Below are 24,868 nucleotides of genomic sequence, written 5' to 3' on the forward strand. Positions count from 1 at the left end.
AACAATCACTTCTTCACTCGCTTGTATTCGCAAGTGAAGGCAATCTAGATTACTTTGGGGTCACGGCATAAAAATGACGACTTACATGGTAACGCAGATTTGCCTTTCTCAATGCGCTTTCTGTTTTATGGAGACATGGAGGTATGCATTCTTATTTTATTGTCCAGATAAGGAAGGTAAAAACATCTTTCATTATTGCTCATAAATAATCAACAGAAACGTAAAAATATCAACAACAATTAACAAAAGCGACATTTTAAATAGATAAATTTTGATTGTTTTCTACCAGTATTTGGTTAGTTTTGATTGCGTCAAATTTTGCACTGTATTTTTTTGCTTCGACTTTTTGGTCAGTTCAAACTCAGTTACTGTTACTTTCTTTGTACACAACTGGCAGTACCAATTATTGGGAGGAACTGCTTTCAAAGGGGGGTCGGCGCATCGTAAATGAAACATCTTTGGACATTTCTCACAACATAACACAAATCCTCCCAAGCCACAAAGGGCGCAAAATACTCCGTCGTCTAATACTGGAAGAATTGCAAAAATATCTTCCTCCTCCTCTTTATGCCCGTTTTGTTGCTCATTTTCAGTCCCATTTTTAGCTCCCGAACGACTATTTCGACTGTTCGAACTTCCATTTTGATTCGAATCATGATTAGCTTTTCTACTAGTCAATTTAGCTCTATATCTGAAACAGTTACAGCAAATTGTGTTGTGTTTCAGACCGAAGCAATACTCATTTTTGTGGTAAGCAACGTTGCAGATTTTACACATTTGCATATGATCGTTCATGCCTGTTGATTGAACAAAGCACGAACTGCAAATTTTCTTCACGCCCACATTAGTCGACGGCTTGGACCATTTGACCGATAAATTGAGGATTTGCAGGTACAAAAATAATTTGGCGAAACCAGAGCTGGACTGGATCGCATTCATCCATCGCTCGATAAAAGGAGTATTGCAAACGCTTATCAAACTGTTCGAACTGCCATTAGATTCCCCATTGGAAATTTCCGGATCGTAATTTGCATCTAAGGTCAGAAATTCATCGGAATTTGACTTTGAAACTAACGGCGCTCCAAGAAAATCTTTGCGAATTGCAGACGTAATTTTGCACAAAATGTCTGCGTATGACTGAACTGAAGTTGCACCACTAATAGATGCATTTGCATCTCTTATAAACCCCCTGTTGATCTGAGAGAACATTTGCTGCTTATCTTGAAATGTAAGGGAATGATTCAGAAATGGACCACTAGCCAGACGTTCAAAGAATATTTTGCAAGTTTTGCAAAATATCTCGACTAAGTCTAAATTCGAACACTGGAAGCTCATTTCGCTTGGATCGTACTCTGTCATTAACTCGAAAACTTCGTGTGATTCGGAATTTTCCAGTTCTCTGAACAAGTACTTCTTCACTGCAGTAAGATTTTCTCTGAGAGCTAGTTCGCGCGTACCTCTAGGGTTTAATTTGCTTATCAAGTTGTCAATTGCAGATTGGGTTGAAAGAAAGGACCAATTTGTCTTGAATTCTCTTCCAGAAGGAATTGAGTTGAGCTGTGGCCATTTGGGAAACATGGGCTCACCGTTGAAACCTGAAAGAAAAAACAACCCTCTACTTGATAAAAATCCAAGAAAAACTTCAATTGAGGAGTGAAACTACGTTTGATTATTGCTCCACAAGAGGTAACTTCACTCCTTGATTTACTATGCGACAAAGTTGCTCTGAAATAAAGCTGCTCCAAATATAATCTGCTTTAATATTGAACCAATTAAAGAATTCAGGCGGCTTTGAAAACAGTGACACGGGTTTTTTCGAATGCTCAAAAAATTTCAACGGTAACTGATTGATTTTAGTTAGCCAATTGTTTACAACTAATTCGAATAACTATTTCACCACCTATAATTAATCAGTTAAATTTGGAATTACTTCATAATTGTACCATTTCGGTTGTTAATTTTTTTGTTACATAGAGGCTGAAGTCTACCCCCACCCCAACCGAGTTAATCAAATATCATGTTAGAGGAAGGTCTTTCTTTTAATAAACATTTAAAAATTCAACGCTAATTGTGCAAGATCGTCTAATAATTTGCTCCTCTCTAAATGTTTGGGAACTTAAATTGTAACCTTGTTCGGCCATTTCCTCAATCTCCCAATTGGGAGTTATTCCACCGTTAGTTTGGTCCACAAGACACGGGGGAGTGTAGTGTCCCTTTGGTCCGTTCATCTCCGCCCACTTTCTAAATGTACTGTCCTCTTCAATGTACACTCCAGGTACACTTCTGAACTTCCAGTACCTCCTATGCACCCTGAAATACAAGGAAGGTTTTCATTTAAATAGGTAGTTGAGTCTTTGGGCAGAGATCAGCTAGTTATTGTCATGAGAGAGCAGTCAAAGTTGTGAAGAAACTGCAAATGGTGCAGCTTCAAAAACTAACGCATGATCATATTTTTTCAAAAAACAAATAGCCAATTCAACCTATCGCCACATGACGTGAATGGATCAATATTAGAGAAAACAATCTTAAACTGTTTCCAATTGATACATGCGAGTCAACCACCTCCAACTAAACAAAACGAGACAATAATTTAAAGCTCAATGGAAAGATGATTGGCTGAAGTCAAAAAGCTCTGGATTTGACTATTGCGTTTTTAAACAATTAAGCAGTTAATTTAGATTTCCGGGTCGACAGGCTCGCCAGCTAGCAATTCCACAGGGTAAACTTACAAAAATAGATTCCTATGAAACTCGGTAACAATCAATATGCCTTCATGGGCTCAGGGCCCACAAAAGATTTTGACCACTTTGCTCAATCTGGCTGCTCTCGGTAACAAAAACAGTCCACCCTAGTTCAAAACTAATGCCAAATTTGCAAACATTTGCAAATTTTTGCTCGATAATGCCAAATTTGTAAAAATTTGCAAATTATCTCTTCACAACGTCAAATTTAACAAAATAAACTTAAGTTTGCAAAAATTTGCAAACGATCGGCCGAGTTCGTTCCGGTCGAGCTCTGCTTAATTTAGCAAAGTGTGCTATTTTCCAAACCATTTCTCGGAGATTGCTTAATTCAATTGAACAATGAATAAAGTGCGCCTTGTAAACGATGTGTGGTAAAGTCACCCTACAAGGCCAACTACAAACGATAAGGGACAAAAATATTCAGAGTTGTTTGCAAATATTTGTACAATTAATGCGTTATTTTACAAAGTTTGCAAATTTCTTTATAATTTCATTCAAATTTGAAATTAAGTTTAAACTAGGGAACTAACGATCAAATAGACAATAAAATAATACCGAAGAAGAGAAATTTCGGTTAATTGCCGAAATGACATATTTTTAAGCAAAAATCGGATCTATTCTGTTTCCCTCCCCCCAGCTTAGTGAGCTCAAATTTTTTACGCCCCCCAGGCGTACGTGCTATTTTCTTACATAGCATTGTGCTTTATATTATCATGTAATTTGTAACTGGGGGCGTAAAACACACTGGGGGCCGAAACAGAATACATCCCAAAAATCGATTAACTGATGTGTTGTTTCTATTAGCTGCCCTAGCATAACCTTTATTTAGAGTGACATATACTAAGTTGACCTCATCTTCAAAAAAAAGTTAGCAAAAATCAATTTGACAGAGACGGAAAGTCATTTTGCGAGTTAGGTGAGTCGAAACGTGCTAACCAATTTGGAGTTACGTAGTCTAGCATTGGGAGGGGGATGGGGGGATTGGGGGAGGAAAGGGAGGGGGTGCAAATATAGTGCGATGGTCCCAACCGCAGAAAAAATTGCCTTTCAAAGTATTAATTTATGCCTTCTCAACAGCTTCAGTGATTTCTACACTTAGAGGCAAGTAGATTTTTAAAACAGCAGCTCAGCGACCTAATATCCTTTAGGCTTTACCTGTTCATTTCGTTTTTGAGGACAAAAAGTCAAAAGCCTTCGAAGAAAAATCGGATAATCGAAAATCGAATACGAAGACCACAGGACTCACAAACTTTGTTAAACAATAAAACAATGGAAAGAATTTCAGATGATGCTATTAGAGCTTATTATAGACCACTACAAGGGTCAAAACTGAACAATTAAATCAAATTCGGCACGATTTTCATTCGACTCTAAGTTGTAAGATGTCACCAACTGAGTTGCGCTACTTAAAGTGGAGAATGAGAGCAAATTAAAACATAGTCGGCAGATTGCCGGAAAATAACCGCCAATGATACGCTTAATGCACATCGGGATTGAAACAGTAAAAGAAAAAAGATAAATTGACCGAATTTTTTTCTTTAGTGTCAAAAAGTGTTCCAAGTTGGCGTGCAGTTTCAGTTGGATTCTAAAACTATAATTCATTCCGCTTCTAAACGGAAAGCAATAAGGTTAATACCAAACACTCTAATGAACTTTGATAACCTAATTCTCAATGACTTAATGACCGGGCTTTATCGGCTTATCCCGTTTTTTGATTTTGCTCTTTTGACCATGACTGTATTCACTATCTTGCGTAATTCAATGAGTGAATGGATTTAAAAACCATTCAGTTGAAACAGTGAGTGAGGTAAGTCAGAAGTCAAACGTGAAAGTTGTGACTTAAGTAAAACGAAAAACGTGATAAGGTAAAGCGAAAAACGAAAAAAAAGGTAAAGTGAATTAAAAATCATAGCAGGACAAGTCCCGACGTACTATTCAAAGAAATTTCATAGACTAAGCAAAAAAAACTAGACCTAGAACGGACTATGAGTGAATTGGGAAAAAATGTCTAAAAAAACAGATCGAACCAAAAAAAACAGAAAACCAAAGTCAAAATGTCGCATAAGAACAAAAAGACCACTAGCGAAAAATGGAATTTTGGTTCCAACAAAAAACTAGTCCTAAAACGAACTATGAATGGTTTGGGAAAACCATTTCGAAAAAATTGCGATCCAAAAAATCGAAAAAAAACCGTAAAAATCCAAGTGAAATTGCCGCATGTGAACAAAAAACCACTAGCGAGAAAGCGAATTTTTGTTCAAACACCGTTTTCTCAGTCTACTTCAAAATTAGAGCGAAAATTTTTCCCGCGACAAAACCACTTGCTTTTTCGCTCCATTTCCTGTTTCGGCGTGACCAAAATCAGTACTCCAATTTGACTTCAAAAATCATAAAATGTGGGAACAGATCTAAAAAAACATAGCCGGAAGAATTCCGGAAGGAGAAAATTGCCCATACTTTTGACTAAACGACTAGAACAACTAATGTGAACCCTGAACCTCCTCAAATGCAAATGCCATAAAAAATTAAGGACGAATAGAAACGGCATTCAAAAACAAATTGAACAAAAAAAACTAGAAGTGAAGTTTTTTTAAATAGTACAAGGAAACATAAAGCCGAATAAAGTTCCTTAGCAATAAGAGCAGTTAAAAGCTCGCAAAACAATGGGCAAGCCATAACAGGCTAAAAAACTTGTCTAATATTTAAAAAAACAAGAAAAACTTTAAATGTTTTTAAAAATTCTCAATTTTTCTGTCAATTTTCCTAAGAAACAAAATGATTTATACCAAGAAAACTTTAGTCAATTGGTATCTTAATATTCTTTAAGTAACAAGCTTTTATCCAAATTCCACTTAAAGCATTAAAACAAAAAACAGTCAAAAAATCATTAGATTTCGTCTAAAAATCAGCAAAACTGATCAATAACCTCCAAATTAGCATTAAACTCAAATTAACTACTTGAAACCTTCAATTCCTATCAAAACAAGCCCAAAACTAATACAATGTCATAATCAAGCCTCATAACCATCAAAAGTTGCAAAAAAACTGCTTTTAAAAGCCGCACGTGAACAAAAAAAATTTTGCTCGCTTAGAAAATTTTTTCACATATCAATTTCTCGCACTCTCAAAAACAGCGGTATGAACAAAAACCACTCTCTTTTCGCTCCGCTCTTCATTTTTGTTCAGCACCAAAATCACTCCCAATTTTTTCACGGTTTTCATTTCCCGCTTCAAAAATCACTGCAATAAAATTGATTAAAAGAAGGACTTCTCCAGTACTCCTCTTCGAGTCGTAAAAGACAGCGCCCCAATACAATTCAAATTCTTTGAATTGTAAAAAAGGCGAGCGCCTAAATAATAGCCGTTTGAGATGTTGACTGCGGCTATTACTAACGCCAAACTCAAAGGGTGTAAAGTTAAACCTAAAACAAATTGGTCGAGCAAAAAGCAGGTACGACTACAATAATTGCCGACGTTCCAGCGCTATAAGAATTAAACTGCTGCGACAGCAACTAATGGCCATTCAATTAACCTTCCGGTAGAACCTGAAAAGTTTCTTAAGTCCAAAAAGCTGATGTTCATTCTAGTGACTGTTCTCCTAACCTATCTTGTCCAATTGGTGTGACCGCCCAGGTGCTCTGATGCTCCATTAGCAAACTCAGCCATTTGAACTCCTGGTTCACAGACTTCAATTCAATCTGTTCCTGGATAAACTCAAAAGTTCTGAAGAAATCTCTCTTCTCCCTATCCGACACAAAATCACTAGTTGGTGCGTTCTCTTCAAAAATTGCTTCTAGTTCCAGAATTTGATGTGTTTCCAGATGTTCCAAAATAGCCGCACCGTCCTGTGAGAAGTCATCCACATCCAAACTAATAACGAGGTCAATCAGAGACCGCTTGTGTTGTTTGAACGAGTCCTCGTCCATTTTCACGAGATGCTGCAAAATGCCCAAAATGTCGTTCGGGTCATACTTGTCACTCACTTTGATGAGATCATTGTTCGTTTTGTGCTGTCTCCAAGATCTAAAAATTTTTTTGGTTGATGGTCTCCCCTCTTACTGCGTTATATTATATGCAGATCCCAGGTTTTCACGGTTAGGTTAGCGTAAAGTAACGCGTGTGAGATTTCGTGACTTAACACTTTATTTGTGAAGGAACTCTCCCTCTAGATTGGTAAATGCATATACTTTGACTGACTTCCAAATCTTTCCAGCTTCACAGAAATTCCTTTCACGACGAGAAGACTTAACAAACAGCTCATACTTAAAATTTTTATCTTAACATGTGTATACTAAAAACCTATATATACAATATTTACAAAAACAGCCGTTTTCGAGCAGATACAGAACACTAAAACTGGTGCTGAAAAATTCAATCTTTAAATTTTTTTGCACAAAATTTAGCCAAAAGTTGCGTACCTGGCAGTAGTGATATCCCGCCTCCACTTGGCTTCAGTCTTCTGGAACTTCTTCAGTTCAGATTTAGTCTCGAGGATCAACTCTCCACTATTTGCCACCAACTCTTTCAACTCAGCTTTGATAGACAGCAACTCGTCACATAGAGCATTTAGGATCTTCACTTTGTCCTCCACATTCAATCTGTATATGGATTTGGAATCCAATTTGTTCAGAATGTGTCGATGAGAGCATTTGAAGTCAACTAAAGGATCTTCGCGTACATTGAAATTGTTCCACCGACTCGTTCTAAACAGACATGGAACTCATTGTTCTCTTCACATATTTCAGTTAGCCCTTCATTTAACATAGCCGGCAGATTGCCGGAATAGCTCCGAAAGAATCGACCTGCGTGCCATATAATAGAGATAGAAACAGATACAGATCTAAATTGAAAAAAAAAATCGACGCCGCTCAAAAAAACTAGGCTAAAAAACATTCGGCGATAAATTGATAAAGCTTGTTAAAATTCATTCCACAGAAGCCTCTTATAAGGGACCTTTACTGCACATAGAGTTCCTTTGACCTTAAACAAATTCAAATTAAACTTAAGTTTTAAAGTGCAAAAGTCATTTTATTGAGTGAGGTAAGTCACGTATGATCAAAATCTAATCACGCAAATAACCTAAAACCTTTCGCAAAAGCGAGTGAGAAAAGACGTCACGCGCGCAAATGCCGTTAGTGAGAGAAAGAAGTCATTCAGAAAATGACTTTTTCAGCTTTGCGGTGTGAACAAATCAAACGAGAAAAGAGCGTCAGACGACGAAACAAAAAAACATAGCAGGACAAGTCCTGACGTACAATTCAAAGAATTTTCATTGACTAAACAGAAAAACTAGACCTAGAATGGACTATGAGTGAATTGAGAAAACCATTTTCAAAAAATCAGATCAAAAAATAAGAAAAAAAAAACAAAAAATCAATGTCAAAATGCCGCATGTGAACCAAAAAACCACTAGCGAGAAATGAAAATTTCATTTATACGAAAAAAGAGGCCCAGAATAAGCTGTGAATGGACTGGGAAAAGCATTTAGAAAAAAATCCGATCCAAAAAATCGAAAAAACAGTAAAAATCAGAGTGAAAAATCAGAGCAAAAAACCACTACTGAGAAACCGAATTTTTGTTCAAACACCATTTTCACACTTTACTTTAAAATTAGAGCGAAAAAAATTCACGCCACAAAACCACTCGCTTTTTCGCTCCTTTTCCTGTTTCGGCGTGACCAAAATCACTACTCCAATTTGACTTCAAAAATCATGAAAATGTGTGAACAGATCTTCAAAAAAGATATAGCCGGAAGAATTCCAGAACCGACTCGAAGGAAAAAATTGCCCATACTTATGACTTTAAAAATAGAACAACTATTGTGAACCCTGAAGGAAGAATAGAAACGGCATTCGAAAACAAATTGAACAAAACAAAACTAGAAAAACTTAATGGCTTTTTTTAATAGTACAAGGAAGCATAAAACCTAGTAAAGTTCTTTTGCACTTAGAGCAATGAAAAGTTCGCAAAACAATGGGCAAGTCATAGTAGGCTAGGAAACATCTCAGATTTAAAAAAGAGAAAAACTCCAAAAAAATAATAAAATTGGTTTGAAATTTCTCAATTTTTCTACCAAATTTCCCAAGAAAAAATAATTCATACCAAGAGAACATTAGTCAATTGGTAACCGAAAATATATTAAGTAACAAGCTTCTATTCGATTCCCACTTAAAGCAATAAAACAAAAAAAACTGGCAATAAACCATTAAATTTTGTGTAAAATCAGCAAAACTGATCAAAATCATCCAAATTAGCAGTAAACTCAAATTAACTACTTGAACACTTCAATTCCTATCAAAACAAGCCTAAAACTAATACAATATCATAATCAAACTTTATAACCACCAAAAGTTGGAAAAAACTGCATTTAAAAGCCGCACGTAAAAAATTCGCTCGCTTAGAGAAAATTTTTTCCGACATCAGTTTCTCGCTCTCCCAAAAACAGCTGAAAGAACAAAAACCACTCCCTTTTCGCTCGACTCTTCAGATTGTTTCAGCGCCAAAATCACTCCAATTTTTTTACGCGTTTCATTTCACGCTTCAAAAATCACTCCAATAAAATTGATTAAAAAAAGTAAAGAGATTAAGAAAAGTTAGTAATATCTGTCATTGAAAAGTGCTCTAAATATATTCCATTAAAACCTCTAGAAAAGTTCCTATCAAAAGCTAGAATACTAAAAAGTAGTAAAAAGCACAATCAGAAGATTTCAGCAAAAATTCAAAAAATCACAAATTCGCGGAAATCTTCATAAAAATTACTCAATTATCTTTTATAAAATGACTCAAAACTAAAATCAAAATCATCAACACGCATCAAAAACAACAAAATTGGACTATAGGCAACCCCAAATGCTATAAAAACTTGAAGAACACAGAGCATATAAAAACAACTTGAAAGAAATCTTAGAAAAAAATAAGCTCTTTTGATTTCACAAGAGCACATAGAGACAAAAAACGTTAAATGGAGCAAAAAGAAAACTGAAAAACTTCCAAAACAATAGGGAAACCGAATAGGCTACGACACTTCTCTAGGTTTAGAAGAAAAAAGCGAAAAACATCAAAAAATTGAGAAGAATATTTAAAAATGTTTCAGTTTATTGTCATTTTTCTTAACAAAAAAATTGTTTAAAACCTAAGAAAATGTAATCACTTGGTATCTAAAGACCCAGTAACTAACATGAGTCTATTCAACGCCCATACAAAGCAATATAACAAGACAAAACGTAAAAAATTGCTAAAATTCGCCTAAAATTCAGCAAAATAGCTGATAAAATTCTTATTAATGACCAAAAACCTACAAACCCCTATTAAAGCAACCTTAAAAATCACACAATATCATAATAAGACTTCTAAACCAAAAAAATTAACAAAAAACTGTTTTAAAAAGCCACACGTGAACAAAACTTCGCTCGCTTACAGAAATTTTTTTCACACCTCAATTTCTCGCTCTCTCGAAAACAGCGGAATGAACAAAAAACCACTCTTTTTGCTCCCCTCTTCACTTTTGTTCAGCACCCAAACCACTCTAAAATTTTTCACGCGTTTCATTTCCTGCTTCAAAATTCACTCCAACTAAAGTGATTAAAAAAAGGACTTCTCCAATACTCCTCTTCGAGTCGTAAAAAAAGACAGCGCCCCAATACAATTCAAATTCTTTGAATTGTAAAAATTCTTTGAATTGTAAAAAACCAAGAGCACCGCAATATAGCTACGCTCAGCTTACAGCTTCGCAGCTATAAAAAACTGTTATTGAAGATAATGCCAATGCCATTCTCTTAATTAAAGCTGGATAATAAATTCTTTTAAAATTTTATGCAAAGCACAAATCTATTCCGGCACAACATACAAAATTCAAAAATTTGAAAAAAAATATCATGGAAAGTCTTGCAGAATTCTCACATTGACAATTTGATACCTCAAAATTTGAACGAATTTTGTATTCTTACTTTAATTTCACAATCTCTGCCAACGGTTTGAATCCAGACGCCAAAAATAAAAGCCTCAAAACCTCTGATATTGTATAAGGACTGATCGGCAGCCGCGTTAGTGGCATTCCAAGATGTGACAGACAATAGAACACAGTTTCACTCGCTTTTAGGAGGACATTTTGGTTATCGTCGCTCACAAGTTCCCAGTTTGCTAGCTCATTCAATATCTCCGATTGTTCGTCAAGGCTCAAATCATAAGTCAAAGCCTCGTCAAGACAACTCATTACATTTGTCATCAAGCACGACAAGATTAAATACAATTTTCCAAAAACGTTTGAGTCATGAAGAGCTTCGACCAAATACGCGAAAGATATTTTACTGTCAGGTAAATACTGTTCAACTTTTATCATTTCAGAGAATGTATTGAAAAAGTCTAGAATTGAGATGATTCCAGGAAAGACAGCTTCTCCTGTGAATGAATTAGAACCCAAATGAGGAGACATCGCTGTGGGGAGAGGATTGAATTCTTGGTGATCTTCTAGCTCCAAATCATCTCGAATACGATTCCATCGTTTCAGCCACTCTGCTCTTAGGCGTTTCTCTTCTCGTTCCTTTTCTTTACGCAACTGAAACAATAACCTTCAAACAATATCAAAAAAATGTTCAGCAAATTTTAACCATCTTTTAAGCCGTTCTCATATCAGCAAGTTTATCAATTTTCCTGAAAGTTGGTTCATTGACATACATACCTCTTCCAACTTTTCTTCAATCTCGCTTTTGCGAGGTTTTACGTCAACTGGATGTTCTGTTGGTGTCATTGCGTTGGATTTGTTGGCAACATTCCCATTACTTTCCAGGGAAATTTTAGCTTTCTTCTTCTTCGGCTGACCTTCAGGTTCTAAACAAGCAGAAATAAAATATTTCAAAAACTACGGCTTCAAAAGATTTACCAGCAAATTATCGCTTCGATCTATTTTAATTTCTACCGATTGATAAATTCGACGTAGCAAAATATGAATTCTATGATAAGGAAAGCTGTCGAGCGTAGAATTTATTAGGAGTGTTTGAGTTTCGCCTGTCGAAGAGCTGTAGATTAACGTTTTGTAAACTTTGAACCGATATTCACTATTTTTGTTAACTTTTTCATCATTTTTCAAATTCGAATATTGTTTTATTACGCCAATCAATGAAAAACATGAATAACAGATTGCCGAAAAATAGCTGCCATTGATTCCCATAACCCGATTGGGGTTTAACGAACAAAAAAATGAAAAACGATTTTTAGTACAAACATTTTTAGAGAACCACTTTGATGTCATTCCGTAGTTAGACATGTTTATGTCCTCCTAATGAGGGGATACAGGGACTAGTCTCAATACCAATAAGCATTGCAGATGGTAACCAATACCTAAAGGAACAAAGTTCAATGAGCGGGCGTCTAAAATTGCGCTCTCTGGGTTTATCTCGTTTTTTGGTGGCTTTGATGACTTCGTTCATTTCAGATTGCTTTGCCAAGCAAGTGCTGTTTAAAAGCGTTTTGAGCAGAACCAGTGGAACTCGACAAGAGAAGTCAAAATTGTTTCACGCAAAAGGTGGAAATGCTGTTACTTACGATAAAGCGAAACAAACTTCAATTCGACAAGTAAAAAAAATAGCCAAAAAAAATCCGAAGACTCGAAGAAAAACGCAAAAGCGTCAATCAACAATTTTGCATAAAAAAACACGTTTACATTAAAAAGACCGCAGGACTAATACAATTGCTACAAACTTTGTTTGAGAGCAGTTCAACATCAAAATGGCTAAAAAACTTTTGTCTAAAATTAAAAATGTCTAAATAATATTTAGACAATTTTGAGGTTTTTTACAGTATTTTCAAGTTAGAGGTAAATGCTAATTTGCAGATTTTTCAGCTATTCTGCGGTTATTTGAGATACTTAAGCGTATTGCTCTCGAAGTGTTCAAACCTCTTAACCAAAAACTAGGGCCGCTATAATAGCCGCATTTGAGAAGATTCCGGTGGTTATTTTGATTTCAAAAAATGGTCTAAACTTATATTACGAAGAACGGGTACCTCAAATTTGTGGCCCAACTTTTTTTTGCTAAAACATTTCAAATTTATCCTTTACTTAAACTACAGCGTTGAAAGCTTCTGACAAAATCTGAATAAATTAGAGGGGGCAATCAGGCAGACAGCAGGCAAATTGTGCGAATAAAATTTCGGCAATTTTCGTTTCGACCTACATTAGAATAAAAATAAAAAGACTTCTTAAAATTGGTTTTTGTAGGCAGTTATCAAGGTTCAGTATTTTGAGCATTCGAATGATTTCGGTTGTGTTTGTTCACGTTTTCCGGAATTTTTGCAAGATTTTCGTCAATCTTGCTATTTTTTTCAATTTGTTAACAAGTGATATAATTTTTCGCCTATAAAGATAGAGTAAGCATGCTGAATTGTTTGATCCGACCATTTTAGCTCACATTTTAACTAAATTTTACTATATCAAAAACTGAAATTGCATCAAATATGCTTCTTTACCCAAGTTTGTTCAAATTGGCCAAAGCTAGAGACCTAAAAACTGCTGACAAAATTTGAAGTAAACTCGAATTAGGTCGTTTTACCTCCGCTCAGGAAGTAAAACGACCCTGAGAGGGTAGTTTGACAAAACTACCCTGATAGGAGGGTAGTTTTGTCAAACTACCCTCCTATCAGTTTTCTGGAATCCTATAGCAATTAACATCCAAAATGAGAAATCATTTATAGTAATGTTTGTTGCCAAACTATCTGGGTTAATTACAGACCAGAATAATTTATAAGGTCAATTAGCAACAACTCATATTTGTTTTTATGACTTCGACAAACTGTTTTTGCAAACTTTAATTGAATTGTGTTTCGACCACTTTTGTTATATTTGCAGTCTTATGACTGAATATCACCGATAAAAGATCCAGCTGGCTACCTCTAAATGGTTCAAGTGAAGCTAATTAGGGCTTTCTGTTGTTAACCAATGTCTCAATTAACTCTTGAAATTTGCCACTTTTTTAATTATCAAATTTTAGCGTAAGCACAGGCTTTATCTTAGAATGTAAAACTTCGATTTTTCTAACAGTTAAAATTTTTTTTAAAAAAATGGTTATGACTTCGATGCAACGAGCTTTCATAAATATTTTGACTTTTTAACATTTGACCTCAAAGTTGTTTTTTGTAGCCCTGTTAATAACATGTACCACTGGCTTAAAAATAAGGTGTAATTGAACATATGTTTTCGTGAATCGAGTACGGTTTTGACGGCTTCGAATTCGTTTTCTTGCACACTATACCTGAATGTTTGATTTCTGCATGTATTTGTCGTTCTCTTTGCAGCCATATTGCATTTTCTTGGCGATGAAATGTCTCAATTATTTCCTCTAGATTTAAATGAACGTATATAACAATTTGAGTTGATTGCTAACGGTATTAGTGATCCAGAAATAAATTTCAAAATACTAAGACTTTTTGTTCCTTTTTCTCCTATTGGACAACTTGTAACTTAGTATCAATAATGACGTCCCGTCCCGTCCAATTTTCGGTGAAGCACGAAATTCTTTTACTGTTTCGTGTTGCATCTGACACAGTTGCAGCTTATGTCTTTGACACATTGTTTTCATAAAAGTATTTGAATCTTTGTCACAGACAAATGCTTGTGGTTTTGTTTTTGGAAACTGATTTTCAAATCTGATCCATTTGATCTTTCCTAATCTTTCCATTTGATGGTTTTAATGCCTTAACAGTTTTCAGAAAATTCTTCGCGGTATTTTGAGTTTTTTCTGTATTTGTTGTTTATTTGTAGTCCTAAGACTCAGTATTCACTAAAAATGTCCTACAAGGAAGTTGCAAGTTGATTTTTCTAGTTTCTATTGGTTGAAAGTTTACAGTTGTAATGCTATGACTGAAACAAAAATTGCTTTAAAAATCTGGAATTATAAACTTTTCAATTTTTGTGATTTCCGGATATTTTTGTGATTTCTGGATATCTATCCATTTTTTAGATTCTTTTGTTTTCATATTACAACATGTTTGTTTTCACATATTGTTTTCATGTTTGTTTTCACATTACAACACTTATCACGATTCTCATTGCCCTTGAAGATGAGAGCGATTGAATACACATAAAAATTTAAGTGAATATTTGGTCATTTTAAAGGCTTCAAAACCGGTTTCTGAATTTTTGATTTTGGGATTTTTTGTCGCTTTTTTGTCAACTGGATATTGTTAGACGCCGTATTCTGGATAAGGACTTCTTCTGTATATAGACTGGGGTCAGTGGCTTTCTATAGCAGTAAAATAAAACCCATTTCATAAGTTCAGCTTATAGCTAATAATTTACATTGAATTTTGTTTTAAAATATATCCTATTTTCAAACTTTGCCATTGTTTGCCGACTTTTACCTAGTTTCATAAAAGACCGCTCCGTGTATTTTCTCCAGGAACCTTTTCTAACGGTATTTAGACATTTATCTAATGCTTTATCTGATGCAATTTAGACTACTGTCCGGTTTTCATCTGATGCCACTGACTTTGTTATTAAGTGCTTGTAAAAAAGGATACTAATTTTAGGGGAAAATGAACGTTTGTTATTGTTAATCGTTTTTGTTGTTTATCTTGTTTCTCGTTTCCTAGTCTCATCATTGGGAGTTTACATCGAATCTCCAATGCTGCATTATTGCCTCACTAATGACCGATCCCAATGGCTCCAAAGGAGTTTAATATGAATCTATCTAATGATTTTAACTGAAAGCTGATGGTTGCTATGACTTTGCACCTCCTATTCTTCTTTTTGTTGCTTTGGTATCGAGTTTCATTCAGGACAGGTCCCAACCGATTTGATATGAGGTACCACTTAACTCCTTTAGTTTGTGTTTTATCTAAGGCTTTTTTACTTTGTCAGTGTTTTTTTATTAAAATAGATATTGAGTTTGACTGTAATTATTGTTTTCCTTGTTTTATCTTTCGTTTGCCTTATCTTGTAGTCTTATCAATGGCAGGTATCATTGGCTCTCCATTGCGGTGTTATTCAACTCATTTAGCGGTTTCCGTTTAAAAGATCTTTTTTACTCATGATTATTTTCGAACAACGTGTGCATCTGAAAGTTTTCTTTCTCTTCCTCATTTGGTAGACATCAAGTCAAAAATACTAATGATCGGAGCTGGAACATTATTTGTGCGAACGCACATTACCTAGTCTCCTCCTTGTCTCACTGCAGATTTTCCTTCAGTTAAAAATTTTATTCAGCACTTTTATTTCAAGTGGCGCTCAATAACGCTTTTCAGTTTGCAGATAAAACTTAATTTTTTTGATATCCAAAATAGCATCAATGTTATCAGAAATGATTTGGAAAAACTTCCATTTCTTTAATTATGAAGAATTACTCGAACTTAAACAATTATTGTAGAATATAGAAAAGTGACAAAAAAAGGTATACAAAAAAGCATTAAATAATATTTTTCAAACTTGTTGCATCATACAATTTTTAGGAAAAAACATAAACCGACAAATGTCCGAAGCATTGCTCTTGAACGACAGGCGAGGCAATTTAATTCATGGTCTTTAATATAGATCAATTTTTCTTTATGGGTGCAAAAATTCTTGTCCCCACCGGGATTCGAACCACTGACCTCCCGCTCCAAGTCCACCCGCACTAACCACTGCGCTATGCGTCACTTAATTTTCCTGTGCTGCAACCGAATTTATATTAGCAACAAGCTTTACTTTGGAGCACTAGAGATCACTCATAAATGATGAACGAAAGCGTGAAAAAGTCACTTGAGAAGTCAAAGAATGTTCTAGCAGAAAAGCGCAAAATTATCAAGCGAAAAAATTGCATAAAAAAGACACACACGTTTACAATAATTGCTATGAACTGCGTTCAAGAGCAATTAAAAACTACCTATATTTTTTGTTATTGTCTAAACTGATTGTTTAAAACCGAACTAAACACCACGAGTTTTCACTCTTGAGGAGTTTTTGTTCTCATTGACATTTTCTGATTACTTAATCTCATGTACTCCATTTATTTGAATGCAGAGCATGCTAAAAAATCCTATTTTTTAGCTCGGGATGTAGAGATTTGAGGTAATGCATTGCAGAAATCACCAGCACACGATTAATATTGAAATTATTTAATATTTTAATCTCGTTCTTACAAACACTCCAGTGCAATTGCTTGCTTTCCTGACTTTCGGTTTCAGCAAAAAACTAGCAGGACCGTAAAGGCAATCTGAATGCATCTTATCTTGAAACTTCAAGTATTGATATTCTTATTGAAAACTTATTCGAGATAACCAGTGTACATGCGATCGTTTCAATGAAATTTTTTGCAAAACTACTTTGGAGACACCAGCGAAAAATGAAGAGAGCCAAATATGTCAAAGAAAGGTTTTACGCAAGTTAAGAGTAATAGACGTTCTCACAGAGCATTAAAATCAAAACAGATAGAATGAGTCATAAAGAGGGAGAAAAATAGCTCGATAGCAGAAATATATAATGAGTCGGATAGCAAATATATTTAAAAACACGAAAAAAAACAAAAACAGAACAAAAGAAGGTTGAAAGCAGTGAAGGAAAACAGAAAAAAAAACAAAAGTCTGGGAGAGAAAAGCGAAAAAAGGGAATTAACGAAAAGAGGAAAAATCGAAAATGATGAGAGAGAAAAGAATAGAAAGAACACAAAGCAACAAAAACCATAAGAACATCAGAAACCAACTGTACAAAAACAATAGGAAACAAAAAATGAATCAAAAACAGTCATTTAAAAAGAAAAGAAAAAGAAAGGAAATTGAGCGAAAGAACGCTAGAAAAAACGAAAAAGATAGAATGAAGGAAAATGGGACAAAAAGCAAAAATTTGAGTGCAAAAATAAAATAACGCAGATAGAGAAAGCACTTAAAGAGCAGAAAAATGGAAGATCGCCAACAGAAAAAAGACAGAGAAAGAAACTGAAGAGCGGGAGAGACACAACAGTTCAAAGGAGAAAAAGCACATTTTGGGCGAAACAATAAATAGCGGTTCTCATAAAAAGGAATCGTTGGCAAGCCTTTAAAGAAGTCAACAAACACAGAACTGAGTTAAAGGGCTGGCTAAGGCCACCAACAAGATTTCCTCAAAAAATGTAAAGAGAATTATACACCGGTCAAACTTTGTATGCAATAATTTATTAGTAAGAGCCCTTAATATGAAAAACTGAGCGCTACGAAATTTGTATTTATTTCAAGACCTCAATTTTGTCATATATAATTTTTGGCACCTAACTTTGTTTTTGCAACGGCCCCTTTTGGGGTTTTCACACTTCACAAATTTTGTTCGCTGAATTAAAAAAATTTTCGTACAGTGAAGCTTTGACAAAACAAATTTCCATCATCCACCTTTTGATCCTTGGCGTTTTCGGTGAGTGACTCTTCCTTCACAAATTTTCAAGACAACATTTTTCATCAACCACATTTTTTGACAAGGAAATACAAAAACAATTTTTTTTCAGTCACAAAACCTCTGTCTTGACACAATTTCGATCTTTTAGCTTTTCAGTATCAAAACCTTTTCGGGCACAGACTGTTTTCTGAACAACTAATCGGCCAATGATTTTTTCGACACTATTATTTCGACACCAATTGTCATTTTCTTTATCAAAGAAATTTCGGCTACAGGCTCTTCCGCAAAGCATTTTTTGGTAGATGACACGAACTCTTAGCAACATTCTGGGTCAATGACCTGTTGGCAACACTTTTCGGTCAATGACCTTTTTAACATTTTTCGGTCAATGACTTTTAGAAACATTAATCGGTCAATGACCTTAAGCAACCGCTTAACCGTGCCCTTCGGTAGTACTGTTAAAACATGCTGCTCAGTGATGCCTCTAAAACATGCCGCCTCATGTGTTCACGCGATTAATATATAGATTTCATTTTCCGGTGCCAGGGCAAAAAATTTTCTAAAAAATTTGGAGGTTTGTCTGCCTCCGAAGAATTATCTTGTCTTTGCTAATTCTCTAGTACCGGCTATTCTTAAAATATTAAAGCGCAGTTTGCACTCCAAAGCGCCAGTATCTCCGTCCAATCAGCCAAAACCATTACGAATTTATCTTTAATATTGCGTAAATAAAATTATAATTTTTTAACCGTTCCAAATTTAGTAAGGGCTGAGCACATAAACGCCTCAGATGCACTCAGCAATGCAAAATATTGCTCTCAAGAACAATATGTGAGTCCAATCAGCGATATTATTAATGCAAGAAGCAATCCAAAAAGCAAGAGCAATACTTCTTCCTTCCAAAAGCGTGTAGCTTCGTGCAAATCGCCTCCGCAGCAGATCATACGTTGGAGAGTCGACTTAGCAAGTTCACCTATAGTGATTAGCAGCAGAAGGTCCATACTGTTGAAATCCATTCTGTTGGAATACTTTTGCGAATTTAACAAGCTGGTGAGCGAAATTCAATATCAGGAGGGACACTAAAACCCGGAAATTATGAATAATTTGTTGAAAAAATATACCCGGCAGATTGCCCGAAAATAGCCACCGTTGATTCCCATAACCAAGATTGGGATTGAAAGAAGAGAAAAAGCCAGTGAAAAAATGATTCTCGTACAAAAAATGTTAAAGTGCGAACTATTTTGATGTCATTTTGGAGCTTAACATACTATTGTTTCGTAGTGCGACGACAAAGGGTCTAATAGCAATACCAATAAGTATTAGAGATGCTAACTAAGAACAAAGTTCGAGTAACGGGCATCTAAAACTGGGCTTTATGGGTTTATCCCGTTCCTATCTCTGATATCGTTTTCAATACTGATTCTGTTCATTTTGAATTGCTTTGCTGAGCAACTGCTGTCCAAAAAAACTTTGAGCAGAATGAGAGACGAGTGAAACTAGCCTAGAGTAGTCAAAAAGATTTCCCGCAAAAATGTTGAACAAGCTGTGAACTGAGGTAAAGCGAAAACTTTTCATTCGACGAAGTAAAAAACATAGCAGGACAAGTCTTGACAAAGAATTCAATAAATTTTCATTGACTAAGCAAAAACTAGACCCAGAACGGTATATGAGTGAATTGCAAAACTATTTCTGAAAAAAAAAACAGATCGAACAAAAAAACAGAAAATCAAAGTCAAAATGTCGCATAAGAACAAAAAAACCACTAGCGAGAAATGGAATTTTCGTTCAAACAAAAAAACTAAGCCTAAAATGAACTATGAATGGATTGGAAAAACCATTCAGAAAAAATCCGATCCAAAAAAATCGAAAAAACAGTAAAAATTAAAGTGAAATTGCCGCATGTGAACAAAAAAAAATCACTAACGAGAAAGCAAATTTTTGTTCAAACACCGTTTTCTCATTCTACTTTAAAATTAGAGTCAAAAAAATTACGCTGCAAAACCACTCTCTTTTTCGCTCCACTTCCTGCTTCGGCGTGAACAAAATCACTACTCTAATTTGACTTCAAAAATCATGAAAATATGTGAACAGATCTTTAAAAAAAAGACAGCGCCCCCAACACAATTCAAATTCTTTGAATTGTAAAAAAAAACTAAGAGCGCTATAATAGCCGGATGAGAAGCTGAGGCGGCTAATAATAGAACATAGCCGACTAATTTCGGACAAATTGCTCTCGAACGGCAGGCGGGCAATTTACTTCAGAGGGCGCTGTAAGCTGGATTGATCACAACCTACTACTATGAGACATGATCGAGGCACCACTACCGAACAACGCTAAAAGATGCGTCACTTCATACTTACAAGGCAGTTTTCTTACGTATAATATAAAAATAAAAACCAAAGTGGAGAAAAGTCAAACAGATGTCCCCCAAGGTGGTGTATTATCGCCAATGCTCTTCAACATCTACATGAGCAAGCTGCCTCTAACCCCGAAAGATATAAACATCACGTCGTACGCTGATGATATAACTTTAACTACGTCTCACCCCAGGTTGAAAAATTACGTGACAATAACATATCTAAATACCTTACACGACTGGCTAGAATCAAGAAAACTTAAGTCATCTGGTGAAAAATCAAGTGCAAACGTGTTCACGGCCTGGAGCAAGGAGGCCAAGTTTAACCCACACCCCACTATCAACATTTCACCAATGCCAGTAAAGTCAAGTCAAAGTACTAGGCGTTACCTTCGGTAGTATGTTCAATTTTGGAGAACGTGTAAGAAGCACCAAAGAAAACATACCCGGCAGATTGCCGGAAAATAGCCGCCGTTGATTCCAATAAGCATGATTGGGATTGAACGAACAGAATATATTGAAAAAAAAAAGATTTTTGTACAAAAATATTTTTTAAGTCCGATTTATTTTGATGGCATTTCGTAGTTGAACATACTTCTGTTTCTTAGAGAGAGGCTACAGGGGCTACTATCAACACCAATAAGCATTAGAGGTGGTAACTAAGACTTATAGGAACGACGTTCAAATAGCGGGCATCTAAAATTGGGCTTTATGGGTTTATCCCGTTTCTATTTCTGACTTCAATTTTTTATACCGACTCTGTTCATTTTGAATTGCTTTGCTTAGCAACTGATGTTCAAATTCACTTTTAGCAGAATGAGAGAAGAGAGAAACTAGCCTAGAGAAGTCAAAAAGATTTCACGCAAAATGTCAAAAAAGCGGCAAAATGGTAAAGCGAAAAAAAGTTTGACGAAGTAAAAAAAAAAATACGAGCGCAATAATAGCCGGCTGAGAAGATGAGGGCGGCTATTAAATACAGAAGCGCAATAACATAAAAGATTTCTGGTAGCGACTGGGGAAGCACAAAGGAGACACACTCTCACTGACTTAAGAAGCTATTGGTCGAAGCGTCCTGAACTACGGTGCTCCCAGTTTGGCCTTCCACAAATAGCAATACAAACTGGAACCATCTGCAAACGCAACAAAACATTGCTCTTCGCACCATTACTGGCTGTGTAAAACGTCTGACATCAATTACTTACACAATGAGGGTGAAATGCTGCCTGTCAAAGCTCACACTTAAATGTTAGCAGAGCAATTCCTAGCTGACAGTTACCAGAGCCACCGTGCTGATCATGGAACAACCTCTTCAACCAGTCTTCGTCAAACGAGACCGACACTAAATGATACTTATAGGGACCGCGTGAAGCAACACAAAACAATAAAGAGCAATTAAATTGCAAAGAATACAAAAATTCTCTCAAAATTATCCACCGACACACGGTCCATACTCAGTTGAACAAAGACAGCAAGCAACTAGGTACACCTCCCCCAAAGATAGCAGAAGAACAAATGTTGCCACAAATTGCACGTATCCGACTACCGCAACTGAGAGCTGGATACTGTCCCCTGCCAAACTCTTACTTGAGTAGGATCTGTAACAATGTTGATAACCGCTGTCCCAAATGTGATGTGGCACCACATGACGTAAACCAAATTTTCCAACTGCAGTAAGAATACCACGGACCTGAAATTATTTTGCCTGTGGGAAAGACCAGTAGAGGTAATCAAATGGCTGGACTTAATTCCATCAGTCCTACACGACCGCACTGCACAGAATAATCCGCCTTCCTTGCCCCTTTCCCCGGATCTTGTGGATGCCCCTCCTGCTCCCCTAACCCGGGGACCGCATGTCATTCACCACGGCGTAGATGCAGAAAGGTCGCCGCACCACAAGTTGTGGATAGGCAGTCACACACTACTACTAATATACCCATTATTATTATGATACAAATGCAATCTAGGGTACCAGTTAAAAACGGCAACAAGCGCCTGTATCCCGCCAAAATTACCCGCGAATTGCTGCTCTGTGCGACAGCTACAACAACAACACGTTGAATACAATATTGTCAATTTTCTACGTTGGAGTAGTCGCACTTCTGGTATAGTGCATCGAGATAGACCAGCAACTGTACCACCGATGACCGCTTCATTCGAATCATTAGCCCAGAGGCAAAACCTTGGACGCAAAGCAAGTGCACATACCGTCACCCAGAGACGAAACCGCAGACTGCAGAATTATCCGTGCTCTTCTGAGTTGTACGGTAACCTTAACACTTGGACTAAGCCTTGGGCGCCAGGAGTTAAGGGGTTGAAGAGAGTTTTGTCTAAATACCTCGCATTGAAAGCAGAGCATATTTTAAAGAAGTGGATCATACAATTACATCCCTCCTCTTTGTGCCTATAATTGTATTTACTGCAATGTTCATTATATGCCTACTAGGATACATGGGTCAAAATGGGATGCCCAGATAACTATTTTACGGAAACTTCCTCAGTATATACCCGATTGATTTTTAAATTAATCAAAGAAAGGAGTTCTGATAAGTACCTGCTTTAGCGATTCGTTTCCGGTCAATTCCATTAGAATCAAATATCTGTGCTGTTCTACTGTTTGAAGTCAAAAACAGATTGGCTTTTGCGAGAACCTGCTTCCTTTGCTCTACCTCATCTGACGACACAGCAAAATCTGGAAGAGGAATAGGTCCAAAATAATCTTCGTAGCATTTGTTTTCTAGAGATTTTTGACTTGCAAATTCTTCCTGTAAAGATAAAAGTTTTCAAATACCATAAAAAAACGTAAATACTACAGTACAGAAGGGAAATTACCTTGACTATAACCCTTTTATTCGTAATTCTGCAGCAGACTTTTAAAAAGGCGCCCAATTTCACTTTGTTTATTGCTTCCACAGTTCCACTTTTGTGTCCAAATCTAGCCAACGCGAACGCATTAAATACAGCAGTTGATGTGCTCTTGACTGGAGAGAGACCGTTCTTCTTACTGGACTTCTCGAACTTCATTGAAGTCCCGCACTTAACAACGTATCTCATTTCTTCCGCCGGTGGGACTGGAACAGATACCACGTCACCGAGTCTAAAAAAGAAGGACATTCTCGAAAACCAAATGGCGGAACAGTTTAAAAGGGTGAACGTACTTGTGATATGCCTGCACTGCAGGGCATTTGATAGCGATCACAAGTCCTGACGTTTTGACGCCATCGCAAGAGATCTGCACCTTCTCGCCAATGACAAATCTGTGCTTGAAAAAAGACGAAACGAATCCAGCTAGATCAGAAATTCGTCCGCAGTTGGCGTGCCTTGTAAGAATCAGAATTGGTGTGTGGAAGTAGCTGAAAAATACATAGAAAAATTGATGATTTTTTGAATTTTTAATTTAGAAAGCTGATTATCATACTCAGGTAACACTTCAATATGTTTGAGGGCCTTCTGCTCTGATTTCACGGCATCGTAATAAGTCAAATTTGATTTCCCAGTAACTGAACAGCCCCAAACAAGTGAATTGCACAATATACTCCTCTCGAAGAACTCACTGAAACATCAAATGACGGCAACATTTACTCGTTAAGTTTTTATATTTGACATCAAAGAAAAAAACTCACTCATAATTATCAAAGATTTCTTTCGTCAGGCTGAGATAGAAGACTTTCTGATCGCCAGGTAGCCCGTTAACTTTATTTGGTACGAAATTCTCATTGCGCAGCAGCGGCATTGTTATTTTCAACGATTTCCATTGAATTATGGCGGATGAAAAATGTAAGCTATGCAGCTAGCGTCAACATAGAACAACTTGCATGCAGTTAAATTTAAATGCGAACGCATTAATGCAGCTTTACGCGGCTTGAGAACGAACGCCATTATTCAACTAAAGCCAATCATTGAAAACAAACTTCGATGTTCAAGGATTCCAAATCAAACGAAAATTTCAACTCGAGAAAAACGAGCATGGTAAATTCAACTTTCCCGCCTATCAAGAACATTTGAATATACCGGGTATTTGAATGATCCAATAACACTGGAAGAAATTATCGATGAAGCTTCAAAGTTAAAAGCTGGTAAGGCAGCGGGACCAGATGGAATAACCAACACTAGTATTAAATTAGGTTTTCATCCAATGCAAAGATACGTATTCCATTTATTTAACCTCTGCTTTGCGGAGCATAATGTACCCCGAATTTGGAAGTTATCATATATTAAACCACTGTACAAAGGCAAAGGGAGCAAAGCAGAACCAAGTTCCTACAGAGACATTAGCCTATTATGTTGCATGTACAAGTTGTTCACGGGTATCATTTACCAGCGTTTGCGATCATGGGTCGAGAAAAATAAAATTTTACCACCAAGCCAATATGGTTTTAGACGCAAACTGTCAACAATCGACGCAGTTTCGCACTTAAAAAGAGCAATCAAGCATAACATCAGCT

General features: G+C 36.1%; 2 protein-coding genes across 3 annotated transcripts in view; one reads left to right on the plus strand and one right to left on the minus strand.

Moving 5' to 3' along the window:
* The window catches only part of LOC142345813 (T-complex protein 1 subunit gamma-like), a 345,715-nt gene that overhangs the window by 227,186 nt on the left and 93,661 nt on the right, over positions 1–24,868 (plus strand). The gene's annotated exons all lie outside the window — the stretch shown is intronic.
* On the minus strand, positions 139–24,291 carry LOC142345812 (bromodomain adjacent to zinc finger domain protein 1A-like). Of its 2 annotated transcripts, XM_075398184.1 has the most exons (11): positions 24,047–24,291; positions 23,842–23,976; positions 23,582–23,776; positions 23,256–23,520; positions 22,978–23,188; positions 11,422–11,570; positions 10,691–11,298; positions 7,163–7,447; positions 6,348–6,767; positions 2,129–2,310; positions 139–1,595 (listed from the first exon to the last, which is right to left on the minus strand). In XM_075398184.1, the coding sequence occupies exons 1-11, from the start codon at positions 24,154–24,156 to the stop codon at positions 283–285; spliced, it is 3,873 nt and encodes a 1,290-aa protein (XP_075254299.1). In that variant the 5' UTR covers positions 24,157–24,291; the 3' UTR covers positions 139–282. The 2 variants fall into 2 exon arrangements, with proteins under 2 accessions (XP_075254299.1, XP_075254300.1); XM_075398185.1 differs by lacking the exon at positions 6,348–6,767.

Source organism: Convolutriloba macropyga, chromosome 9, assembly GCF_964194025.1.
Source record: "Convolutriloba macropyga chromosome 9, txConMacr16.3, whole genome shotgun sequence".
NCBI lineage: Eukaryota > Metazoa > Xenacoelomorpha > Acoela > Convolutidae > Convolutriloba > Convolutriloba macropyga.